General features: G+C 41.6%; 2 protein-coding genes and 1 non-coding gene across 3 annotated transcripts; 1 reads left to right on the top strand and 2 right to left on the bottom strand.

The window, feature by feature from the left end:
* Window positions 1-1,145: 1,145 nt before the first annotated feature.
* Window positions 1,146-5,745, bottom strand: rpl24 (ribosomal protein L24). The gene is made up of 6 exons (XM_086266629.1): window positions 5,637-5,745; window positions 5,435-5,510; window positions 4,678-4,788; window positions 3,593-3,729; window positions 1,422-1,485; window positions 1,146-1,275 (listed from the first exon to the last, which is right to left on the bottom strand). Exons 1-6 carry the CDS (start codon window positions 5,639-5,641, stop codon window positions 1,195-1,197), a joined length of 474 nt encoding a protein of 157 aa, XP_086122755.1. The 5' UTR covers window positions 5,642-5,745; the 3' UTR covers window positions 1,146-1,194.
* Window positions 4,271-4,451, bottom strand: LOC147311374 (small nucleolar RNA SNORA23). The gene has a single exon (XR_015125555.1). It is a non-coding gene; the product is annotated as a small nucleolar RNA SNORA23 (small nucleolar RNA).
* A 136-nt stretch (window positions 5,746-5,881) lies between the features above and the next one.
* On the top strand, window positions 5,882-10,662 carry cep97 (centrosomal protein 97). The gene is made up of 11 exons (XM_086266624.1): window positions 5,882-6,268; window positions 6,963-7,105; window positions 7,217-7,375; window positions 7,490-7,591; window positions 7,690-7,803; window positions 7,896-8,062; window positions 8,165-8,326; window positions 8,435-8,610; window positions 8,713-9,358; window positions 9,445-9,520; window positions 9,616-10,662. The coding sequence occupies exons 1-11, from the start codon at window positions 6,232-6,234 to the stop codon at window positions 10,102-10,104; spliced, it is 2,271 nt and encodes a 756-aa protein (XP_086122750.1). The 5' UTR covers window positions 5,882-6,231; the 3' UTR covers window positions 10,105-10,662.
* The last annotated feature ends 1,876 nt before the right edge of the window (window positions 10,663-12,538 follow it).

Below are 12,538 nucleotides of genomic sequence, written 5' to 3'. Positions count from 1 at the left end.
TGTCCTTCAAACACTTGATCAGTCACTGAATCATTTGAGTCACCAGGAAGAGCTTTGCTCCATTTGTTTCTCTGACTGCATAAAGGTGTGAGCTGGGGTCATCAGTATAAACACCTTTAATTCCATAAGATGAGCTCAGGTTGAGAGGTGATAAAGATGAAACAAAAACTCCCCCTTCTGTTTACACTGTGAACTACAACTCTGTAACAGCTTCGGAGCCGTGTGATGAAAGATTGAAGAAAAAAAAAAAACCGTTTAGCTCTGTTTAAAGGCAAAGTTCTGTGTGGACAGCATTCAGTGATCTGAAAGATATCACACACCCTGCACCACCTGAGCCACTTTAGATCCCGCTCACCGGTGTTATTAGGCGTTTACAAAGGTCAGAGTAGGATGGCTATGAGGTCATTTAACTTTTTTGCCATTCAAAACAGGCTCAACAAATCTAATGAGTGAGGCAAGCCAAGTGCTAATCTTACTTAACATGTCTTTTCAGTTCATATCAGGTTATTTGTGGTAAATAATCTGAACATAATCTTATGTCTGTGTAGGTTATCAGTCATCCAGATCACAGTAGTCTCAGGAGCTTGGAAAGAAAGCAACTGGACTTTAAAGTTTAGTGAAGATGTTTTTGGGATTAAAGCAGCCTCATGGATGGAGGTGAAATTTTTTCACAAAACAAAGTCCTTTCCTTCAAAGCTCCTGAGACTACCTGAACAGATTGTTTGAAATGAAGCAGGAACAGTGGTAGTCCTGACAATAGCTCTGTTCCAATTATGCACCACTAAACCTAATGAGATCATTACTGCTATTTGTATTTACACCCATGTCTTTCCTGTTACAGGTTAACCTGGCTGCTGGGGTAAAATCTTTAGCACCATCCTGACACCACAAGCTACTTTCAGCTGTCCAGTTATTTCCCAGGAGTCACCCAGTTAATGCTGAATGTCCTTCCTGCCACAACACCAAAAGAGTTTGTCCACCACACTATGATGGTCCCGTCATGTTGAAACAAAATATTCAAATACTGTAATTCATGGAACTTGGAAATGAGGCTCATTGTCACAAAAATAAATTTAAATACATAAACGTTGGGCTGCCTGGGCTTCAGTAAAGTTGTCAAATAAATACGAAAATCAGAGCATAAATGTTGGTCAACCAAAATTTTTATTCACAACCATAAACAGCGAGTCAGGTTTAGCGTTTTCCACCGACGCGAGGTGCGCTGACCTTCATGGGCTTGGCGATCTTGGGTTTCTGTGCAGCCTTAGCAGCGGCCTATGGGAGAAGAAAATCAACTAAGTTCTTGCACAAAGAAAAACTTTGAATTAAGTTGCTGAATAATCGAGAGCATGCAGTGGGGAAACTAAAAACTTGTTTTGACATCTTATTGAATAACTTCAACACAGAGCACTGGCTCTTACCTTTGCAGGTGCTGCAGCGGGCTTCTTTGCAGCCTGCTTTGCCTTCTTGGCCTCCTTGGCAGCTCTGAGAGAACAAAGAGAACCAAATTTAGTCCAAACCAATCAAAGTGACCAAAAAAAATTCAAAACAACAATTTCTTTATATAATTTTTTAATGTACCGTAATTGTCGGGCTATAAGCCGCTACTTTTTGCACAAGCTTTGAACCCTGCGGCTTTTAGTCAGGTGCGGCTTTTCTATAGATTGTCCATGATTTTTGTGATATCGTAAGACGATTTGTTTTGTTTGTTCCGCTGTTGTACGGCACTACGTTGCCTGGCGGAAGGATCGGGGTTCAAGAGTGGTATGTTGGTCACATGTCCATCCGCCAGGAAACATAGTGCCGTACAAGTAGCGCGAAAAACAAACTTCAAAGTAGCGCTACGCGTTCAGCTGGAGGCGTGGATGACGAGCGGCGATAAACTTGCGAAAAGCAAGTTGTGCTCAACTCCACCGGTGGATCCTGACAGCGTGGAAAAGTGCGCAAACATCCACGATCACCAACGGATTTCGAAGGGCTGGACTGCTGCATGATGAAGAGGAGGACACCGCCACGGCCCTTCAGAGGGTGTTCGACTCCGACACTGACAATGAGGATTTCTTTGGTTTTGAAAGTGACAACGAAGGAAAGAAGCTGAGAGTGGATGACGAAGCCATCCTGAGCCTGTTCGTTTCCGACACTGGAGAAGAGGACTTTGGTGGTTTTAGTGCGCAGGAAGATGGTGGTGAATCACTGACTTTTCTTCTTGTTAAAGCCGTGTCACTGCACCTGAGCCTAAAAGGTAGTCCGAATCTATTTTTCTGGGTTACTGTTATGTACTACATTTGTTACTCATTTATGAAGCACAGCACATGTGCAAATATGTACCCATAACTTGTTTTTCAAAATATTAATAAAAGGGGTGTGTCTCCAAACAGCCATCTCTTTCCTGACAATTCGCTTTGTGCATATTCTCTTACATATGATAAGTCAACATTGAAACACCTGCGGCTTTTGGTCAGGTGCGGCTAATGTATGTACAAAACAGGATTTTCCCCTGATTTTAGCTTGTGCGGCTAATATTCAGGTGCGCTTTGTAGTCCGGGAAATACGGTATGTATTTGAATACTTTATTTTTAACTTGAGCATTGGTTGCTCCTCATGACCTCAGCCCTTTTTGCGCCACTCACTGTGAGAAACATGCTTTATAATCGTATTTTATTATGACTGGAATAACAAAGTGAACTTGAAGTGCTATTAAAGTGTTCACTGTAGTAATTATTTACAGTGACTGATTACACTGACAGGCTGATCAGAAGCTGTTTTTACTGAATATTTCCAATCAATGATTAAGTGTTGCAACTCTAAAGGCTTCCTCATTTTCTTGGACTAGAATACCAACAACTTTAAAAAACAATCTAAAGACGGTGGCAGCATCAGTATTTTCTTGTTTTTAATAACATTAAGCTTAAATACAGCATGTTTGTGATCAGTTCAGGTTCATAGGTGCAGCTGTTCTCTCATGCAGGAGTTCATATTGGGGGTTTTCTGACTGTTCGGTGAGTGTTTAAAGGACCAGAAGCATTCAGAGACTTTTGCTAATATCACTCAGTAATGTTAGATGTGTTCTTTGATGATAAAACTAATCCTGAAGTAATGAATATCAGGAATTTAAGTGTCTAGTGTAGCAGCAGAGTGGACTCAGTCTGCAGAATAGAATTAAATCAGGAAGTGCTGCAACACCCTGTAATTCACTTTATTTTAATTATGCTGAAGCAAGCCCCAGATTAATGTTCACTCAGATTATATTTGACTGCTGTGTTACTATGAAAAGTCCCTGCAGTCAGCGTTTCAATGCCCTCATAAAGGCACTCTCCTGTTTTATTAAATTCTATTTTTTTTTTAATGAAAACTAACACAATTAAATCTCATTCTTAAAAATATGAAACCAATAAAATGCCCAATGCAACCTCTGGGCAAGTCGGCCAATATCGTCTACACTGGATTCTAATCCAACCCTTCTTTATTCCGAATAATACTCTGACACAATTTTATCACCTTCAAGATCACAAGACTAAAAAAAAAAAAAGACAAAAAAAGACAAAATAAATAAATAAAAAAAAGAGGTACACAGGGTACTTTGTCCTCTTACCTGATGGCCTGCTCCCTCTGGGCCTTGCGGACCTCGGGCTTCTGGTTCCTCTTGGCCATGATCTCAGCCAGGGAGGCGCCAGTGATGGCCCTCGTGAATTTCACTGCACGGCGGGTACGCTTCTTTGCCACCTCTTCCTGTTAAAAAAAAAAATACAATACATTGGTTTACTTAAAAAAATAATGGGTTTTTCATGTTCACATGAAGAATAGAAGACAAACCTGTTAATCACAAAGAAATGAGTGGCTAATCTATCTGAAAGGAAATGTGTCTACATATTTACTCTAGTCTACACCGCCAAAGGGGTGGTTGCAGTCATAAATGAACAGTTATTAACCAATTTTCTCAAACTGCCATCTAAGGCATGGCAAAATCAGTATTAAAGCATGTGTCTAGCCATCCAACAAGTCAGTTTTGCGTGTTTTCTGATGCATCACCATCCATAGGAACCGTAACAGTCAACAGCTGTAACCATGAAAATCTAAAAACCTGAGATAAATTGAGTAAAATACGTTGTCATGCTACAGCAATGGTGAGTAACAGAAGTTTTAATAACTCAGCATATTGTAAACAAAACACATTTCTTATGTTTGCCTTTAAATTTCACAAAGCCAACACCAAATCCTTGAACTACTTTAACAGGACTACACACAATCCATCCACAGGTAGCAACTGTCAGCATGTTGGAGAGTTTGGAGGCTGACCGATGAGAATATGTCTGCAAAGACGTCAAAGGCCAGTACTATGATCTCCAGATATTCTGTGGCTGCAGGTGTGGAGTGAGCGCTGCTGCTCAGTCTGCAAAACACAGTTGAGCAACAACACGTAACACGGACCAACACCGTGCACACCATCCACCCGCAGCCAGTCTGATGTATAAATTGGAGCTTGAGTAAATGTGACGATCTACTTTTATATCTAATAGCTAAGATTAGTTTATCTGTTTCACAAATGACCAGTATCAACACAGCAATTAACTGCTGGACCCACAAAGTCTGTCTGCCATGGAAAAATAGCTACATTTTCACTTCAGTCTCCTTGTAAACAAATATAAATGATGAACTCATATACAGGATTGTACTTACAGACTGGCCCTTCTTGTGCTTGCGTCTGTACAGCACAGTCCAGTTGATCTGTCTGGGGTTCCTCTTGGCCAGGAAGGCAGACTCGCACTTGGCATTCAAAAACTGGAACACCTAACAAAGACAAAAATAAATAATTAAATAACCGAATGTTACTCATGTCTGCCTTTAATTACGACAATTACACCCTGTACTATCCACCTGAGCTACAAACTGACTTTGGATGCTGACAGCAGTCTGTCATGTGACAAAACTGAATCTAAAGCACACCTTGCATTGTGGAACTGTTCACAAGTATCATAAACTTGATACATAACGAAATTTAACTGCATTAATTATAAGTAATAGGCAACAGCTCAGGACAGAGCCACATTTTGAGTGAAGCTACATACTTATGCATCTTGTTTTCTCCTAGATGTACTTACACAAATAAATGACACTTTATCTAAAACCCCTGTAGGCTCTTTTCAGAACAAGTCACAGTCAACAGAGCCTATAGGTCTCTATGACTGTTATCTATCATAATACTATCGCAGTCAAATACACCCGTGTGGCTGAACCTAAAAATGCTATCGTTTAGCTGCTAACATTAGCGGGTTATACAGGACTCAATTGGGCCCGTTGTGAGTGTGTCTTTCAATAGACAAATTTTAAATCACATTCACAGGGGATATTTAATGCTGAGCCGGTAAAGTGATCTTCATAATAGTTTTGGGACAGAGCGAGAAGAAACCGGTGTCGGACTTTGCCAGCTAGTTACCTTCCCGTCTATCCTGGCGTATCGGCGGCCATGGCCGGGGTATATTTTATACCCGCTGAAACTGCACAACTCGACCCTGAAAACGACAAATACAGATCATCAGCGAAAGAGAACCGTACATAGTTTCTTTCAATGTACTTATCATCCTTAAAGTATTTATTTAAATACTGAGATGGCATTTGATAGCATTGCATACACTCACTTCATGATGGCTACGAGAGGGCACAAAACCGGAAAGAAAGATGACGGATGCGGAAACGGAATTTACTGACTACGAGATTGATATTTGTGAACAAATTTAAAAATTCTGACCGTTAATGTTTCAGTAATGCTTTAAAATCAGTGAACCTATACGATATATTTTTTTCTATTATAAAAATATTTTAGTCAAATTTATACATTGACCAGCAGCACAATGGTGACGTCACATTTAGACGGTTGCCTAGCAAGCAATTAGCTAGCTGCTCTTGGCTTAATAATACAGAACAGCAGCGTATTAAACACTCTAAAATGAAATATGAGATAACCATGGTCACTTCAGACGCATTTTTCCTATTAACGTTAATGTTTCCCTTCTTTATTCTTTGCTTAAATCTGGCTGGCGCGTTTCAGCAACCTTAGCGCGCTGTAGGATAATTGTAGTCTTTTCGACTTAAATAGACGCAACGTTGCAAGGGGCGAGACATCCTTTATGAACTACAAATCCCAGAGCCCCTCGATTACGCAGTTTGACAACACACAGACGCTTCTTGTCTTTCCTACTACAGCTAACGCTAGCTGTGGTCTGGGTCGATAGGATGGGTGTATCAGATTTACAGTTTGATAGAAATGCTGGTAAGTAGTCGGTCATCTATTTTAGTCAAACATATTAATATTCCTTTGAAAGGTAGCCCATAGGAAGATGTTTCTCACCGGCGGAGGTTAACGGGAGAACACTACAGAGTGCTGTCGTTAGCTAGTTCACCTTTCATGAGCATTAAAACATCACGCGTCAGTCCTTTTCTGGCATATTTGTAAATTAAGTTTTAGCAAAGTTTTCCGAAACCTTAAACATGAAACCAGGTTGTCTGGGACAAATTTAGGTTCTGCAGGTGTTGACAGACAGGCACACTGGGCAGAGGCTTGATTTCTTGACCTTCTTAGCCTTCAAATGACAGTGATCAATAGAAGATTATGTAAACTAATTCAGGGGACTTGCCAGAAACTGTAACTAAGATTTTTATTTTATTTTTTTTGCATGGTAGGTTGCTAGTTGTTACAGTTCTATACCCATTCATAAGCTATTATAGTAGTCTGGGTAGCCCATAATTAACCCATCACCACCCTCTAGTAGAGTACAAGAGGGGTAGCCTACAAAAACTGACCAAAATTTGGGATTTGGGAAAAAGGTTCAGGTTCAAGATAAGCCTAATGCTGTTGACTTATGAGATATACTTAATGTGCATGACTGATTTCACAAGATATCTTTATGGAAAACCAAGACCCACATTGTGCTTTTTAAGTCTGCTGAATCTCTTTATCCTGCCAGGACCTGTGGTGGATCTTTCAGCCCGAGGTATGCAGAAGTTGGAGCCCAGTTTCACCTGCTCAGAAGACACTCACACTCTCATCCTGGACGGGAACAACATCATGAAGCTGGACCACTTAGAAAGGAATCCAGGCCTTCAGCAGGTAACAAACCCTTTAGTTTAAAATTTTCTACATAATCTCCCCAGCCATTAGAGTCCAGATACCACACACCAGTTCATGATTTGATGTCTTTTCTTTCTTTTCCTTCTTTAGCTGTCTGTAGCCAGTAATCGTCTGGTGAGAATGATGGGTGTGTCTCAGCTGACAGAGTTGAGAGTCCTAAATCTTCCCAATAACAGTATAGGCTACATTGAGGGGCTGAGAGATCTGCCTCACCTAAAGTGGCTCAACCTCTCTGGCAACAATATTAAGGTGAGGATATGAGATATTTTAACATCCTTTACACAGATCCTGTAATTTACTGACAGCAAATTCAGTCCATGTGTAATGACAAATATTTAATCCACTGTGCAATCTTTCACACAGGTCATTGAGCAACTTAACAACTGTGTCTCTCTTCAACACTTGGATCTGTCTGACAATAACATATCTGCCATTGGTGATCTGACCAAACTGGTGGCACTAAAGGTCAGTGTGCTGAGACCTCTGAATATATGCTCAGACTAGCCCTATATTAATGGTATTGTTGATTTTCTTGACGGCATCATTTTCTGTCAATGTTGCAGACTCTGTTACTTCACGGAAACAGCATCACAACACTCCGAACTGTCCCCGCTCACCTTCCTGCCCAATTATCTATTCTCTCCCTGGCAGAAAATGAGATTAGGGATCTTAATGAAGTAATTATGTTCTCCCTTATTTAATACAGTCACACTGGTTATATTAAAATTACCTAATATTACTATGACTGACTATAAACTGATTACTCCAGATGTCATACCTGGCGCCACTTCATGAGCTGGAGCAGCTTTCCATCATGAGCAACCCTTGTGTTATGGCGACCCCATCTCTGCCTGGTTTCGACTATCGGCCATATGTCATGAGTTGGTGCCTGAGCCTGAAGGTCCTGGATGGCTATGTAGTGACACAGAAAGAGGGGTGTGTATATTCTCGTGCTTAATATCATCAGTACAAAAGCATCAGAATGCCTGAGTGTCTTTTTTTTTTCTTTTTTGCTGTGTGTTATTGTTAAATTTACAGTCTGAAAGCTGAGTGGCTCTACAGTCAGGGCAAAGGTCGCTCATATCGACCAGGGCAGCACATTCAACTGCTGCAGTACCTGGCCACTGTCTGCCCTGTGACGGCATCACCTGCCATCACAGCTGAGGATGCCAAATTGGAGAAGATTCTCAGTAAACAGAGGTTGAAATCTTAATATAGATAAACTGCAAGGGAAAAAAATCATTACCCAGTATCCATTTCTTGGTCATGGTAGCACACATCATTCTTAATCCTTCATAACTGTCTCAGGTTTCATCAGAGACAACTGCTGGAGGAGACCCGGGGAGGCTGTCGCAGTCCTCCTCGACCAACTCAGCTTGATGTGGAGAGTCACAGTCCGTCACATAGAGTTCCACAAGGGGGAGCCAGAGAGTTGAAGAATATCACTGTACCTGGACCAGCTGTTCCATCAGTCCCGCAGACAGGTAAGAGGGCTGCCTGCCTGGCACCCTGGTCCAAGACCAGTGAGAATCATGTATTTGAATTAGGTTGTAGCACTAATCGTTGATTTGTCTGCTCTCCTGTAGAGCCAGTTGTTCGGTTTAACACCTGGGTGAGCTCTGACTCTTCCAATCCGTCACTGCCCATAGTATGTCGCCCAAGGCTCAGCGAGGAACAAATTTATTTGGAGGATGTGCAGACAGGTGAGGACAAACTCAACAGTAGCATACTTTCCTCAGAGTCCACCTTCATCCCCTTCACACCTGATCTGGAGCCACGATCGACCCACTCTGACAGCGAGGACGAGACGGAGACATTCGAGCCAGATTCCCTGGCACCAAAGCACCCAGCGCAGTCCAAAAAGCAAAACGCCAACAATCCACAGCATCCACCCACAGTAGAGCAGCACGAGAGAAAGACGCTTGAAGGAGAAGAAGTTATTTCTGCTACAGATTCAACATCTAGTGGATTGCTAGGAGTCAGAGTTAGCACTCTACAGAATGACCTAGATAGTGATTTTGTTAAAGCTGAGGTGAAAGAAGCTCAGAAGCAGGAAGAAGTTGAGAGTAAATCAAGTGTGACAGAAGCAGACAGAGCTGCAATTAAAATACAGTCCTGGTGGAGAGGCCATTACACGCGGTGCTGTCACCCCATGGCCAGAGAGGTGCGCAGTGAAATCCGTCTACGCAGGATGCAGGAACACATCCTCTTCCTGTCTGAGAAGTTGGATCAGTAAGTGACCGACAAGCAGCACTGGTGATACTCTTTCTGCGATGCATAGGTGTTAATCAGTGACAGTGAATCTGGTTTGTTTGCAGTGTGCAGAAGCAGTATGAGGAGGAGAGGCTGCAAAGGCTCGTTCAGGAGGAAGCTTTGAAGTTTCTATGGAAAGAGGTAGTTTCTGTTTAACATTGTAAGATATGTATAATATTGTTTCAAGAAATCTGTCCATAAATTCATAGTTTACGTTCTGTGTGATTTGTGTGTAGTTCCAGGCTATGCAGCAGTGGAAGCAGTCTGTGGAGCAGCAGCTGGCAGTCGTTACGCAAGCCGCCACCCCTGCTCAGATCTCATCCCCTGGACTTTGCAAGGCCACCCCACCCATTGCTTCCAGTACCACCAACCCACCCAGCACAGATGTCTCCTTCCCAGACTCTGGCTTCCAGTTGACTTGCGATCAGCAGGTGGCGCAAGAGGACAGCTTCCTGAGCAGTGGGACAGCAGACTCTCTGAAAACAGTGCGAGCGCTAAGCCCCGTTTGTAGTGGCCTCGCTAATGGCAGCGATGGAGCAGACAGTGCAGACTGCAGCCTGCTGGAGCAATATCTGTCCTCTGTACAGCAGAGGGAGGAGGCAGAGGAGGCAGTTAGCGATAGAACAGAAACGCCACAGCCGTCCTCACCGGCATCACCCAGCAAGGTGGCACAGACTAGCTCCCCCATGGGGAAGGCAGCAGAATCAGCTCCTGGCTCTACCTGAGAGTCCTCACCCGTTAGAAAACTGTATAGAACCACTGACTGAGTGTGTGTAAATTAACACTGAGCATAAGCTTAGAGACAGATCTTTCTCTGCAGTCATCTTAATTAATAACCCAGAAAACAGTGGTCTTAGCTCTAAAACCAGATTGAAACAAGTACAGTCCTCTGAATGTAGCTCTAGTGCTTCTTTATACTCCAACACTTTGATCCGTTCTTTTATTAATGAACATTTTCCTCTCTGTGTAAAGACACTGAATGTGATGTAACTTAAGAAGGTATCAGTAAAGTGAAAGTAGAGGTTACTACCTCTGCCTACTAAGACAGACATGTTGTGACCTGTTACTTCTACTGTTTGGAAAAGTAGAAGTTGCTGTGTTAAAGAATTGCACTTGTAACGACACATATGCTTTACTATATATCTCTGTTGTTCCAACCAGTGTGGATGGCTGGCCTGCTTTGTATTGACTGCAGGTCAGCATTAACTGATAATCAACAGAAAAATGTCATGTATCCCTATCTTGTGAAAAATGTAAATAAATATGTACTTATAATTTTCTAATTTCTATCTACTTTTCATTTTTATAATGTCTTATTTAAAGTTATTCTCATTATTGTGTGATTATTTCTTAGATGTTTAATAAATCAGTGTAAATTAATTTACACTAATTCCAGTTCATTAAAATAATCTGTTATACCTCATAGCTATAATGCAAGTACAGATAAATAGATACTTTATTGGTCTCAAGGGAATTTTTGTGCTACAGTGGCTGGATAAAGAATAAAAACAGTATAGTGTACAATAAACAACAAAGTTATACAATGAAAATTTTATACATGCCACATTGACAAAAAACTAACCAAAGTAAAAATAAAGTTTGCTAAAAAAAGAAAAAAGAACGGATTCAAAATGCTTTATGCTTCTGAGATGAATGGATCTCTGAAATTTAACAAACTTCAGTTTAGACCATGGTGATCGAGTGTTGCCTTGAAAAGCTTCTCTATCCCCCTGGCAAATAGCACACTGTGTGTTACTTTCAATTTCATTACCCCATATAGCTCCACCACACTGCAGCCATCATTATGCCAGGACACGATCCATCTTACTTTGGCTTATAAATCAGAATTAGTAGAACACAGCAGCCTATAAATTTCTGAATGTCTGTGGCCTTTAAAAGTAATGAACTCGTAACAGATTTTACTTGGAAAATAAGATTGAAAATATTTTGAGCATAAAGTCAGTTTTCCATTATTTGAAAAGTGCTACCTTTTTGATCAATTTACTCTAATGTGCTATATCACCAGTATCTTCCTCTGTCACACCGACCCTATGCATGTCCTTCTTCACTACATCCATGAACATTCTCTGTGATCCTTGTCTTATCTTCCTCCCTGGCAGCTCTGCATTCAGCATCCTTTGTTCAAATATTACCACTCTCTCTCCTCTGCACATGTCCAAATGCTCTCTTCCTTGCCTCTGTAATTTAACCTCTAGTTTTTTACACTGATCAAACATAATATTACGACCAACTGCCCAATATTGTGTTGCCAAAATAGCCCTGACCCTGGGTCTTTCCACCAGACCCTGGCCAGTGTGTTTGAGTATCCGGCACTGAAATGTTAGCAACAGATCCTTTAAAACTTGTAAGATGCAAGGTGTGTCCTTTGTGGATCTGACTTGTTTGCCCAGCAAATCCCACAGATGTTTGATTGGATTGAGGTTTGGGAAATATGTAGGCCAAGTCAGCGCCTTAAACTCATTGTTGTGCTCATCAAACCACTGATGAGTACCCTGATGAAAGAGGCCACAGCAAACAAGGAATATAGTTTCCATAAAAGGATGTGCATTGTTTGTTACCACACTTAGATAGGTGATGTCAAAGTAACATGCACATGGATGTCAGGAACCAAGGTTTCCCAGCAGGACACGGCCCAAAGCATCACACTGCCTCTGCAAGCTTGACGTGTTCCCAGGTAAGTGACACCCAGCCATCCACGATTCATCAGACCAGGCCACCTTCTTCTATTGCTCCGTGGTCCAGTTTTCACACTCACATCCTTTGAAATCCGTGGACTGACTGCTAATTACTTTGAAAGCTGGGTCACTGGGCAGGATGTCAGGACACATTGTGTGTAGCACAGTGAGAGAGTGAATGGAAATAAACAAAACATGAAACACAGAGACAACATTGAGGGAACATGAAGTAAATAACCCCAAGGAGGGCTGAACTTGTGGGCTCAAATGATACAACGGGGGCAAACAGAATCTAGAAACCAAGCCCACTTCTCAAAATCAAAACAACAATGAATTACGATTCAAAAGTCCAAAAAACACAAAACACTGAGTCAAAGAACCAGAACCAAGACACACAGGAAGTGCTGATTTTTTTTCTGCGTCACAAAACTAATTTTCTTACTCTTCTTCTTCTCTTTGTATC

Source organism: Aulonocara sp. 'chitande type north' Nkhata Bay, linkage group LG16, assembly GCF_057382095.1.
Source record: "Aulonocara sp. 'chitande type north' Nkhata Bay isolate Kocher_YH1m ecotype deep benthic linkage group LG16, A_spYH_male_GT1.1, whole genome shotgun sequence".
Classification (NCBI taxonomy): Eukaryota; Metazoa; Chordata; class Actinopteri; order Cichliformes; family Cichlidae; genus Aulonocara; species Aulonocara sp. 'chitande type north' Nkhata Bay.
The sequence above is the reverse complement of the archived record's forward strand: the minus strand, read 5'-3'. Positions and strand labels throughout refer to the sequence as shown.

Bases quoted from the DNA above. Each gene is read 5' to 3' on its own strand.
- rpl24 (XM_086266629.1), bottom strand. The intron at 3,730-4,677 runs GTAAGTACAATC...TTTTTTTAACAG, and splicing joins AGCACAAGAAGGGCCAGTCT to GAAGAGGTGGCAAAGAAGCG. The intron at 1,276-1,421 runs GTAAGAGCCAGT...CTTCTCCCATAG, and splicing joins CCGCTGCAGCACCTGCAAAG to GCCGCTGCTAAGGCTGCACA.
- cep97 (XM_086266624.1), top strand. From the start codon at position 6,232: ATGGGTGTATCAGATTTACAGTTTGATAGAAATGCTG. The intron at 7,106-7,216 runs GTAACAAACCCT...TTCCTTCTTTAG, and splicing joins GGAATCCAGGCCTTCAGCAG to CTGTCTGTAGCCAGTAATCG. The intron at 7,376-7,489 runs GTGAGGATATGA...TCTTTCACACAG, and splicing joins TCTCTGGCAACAATATTAAG to GTCATTGAGCAACTTAACAA.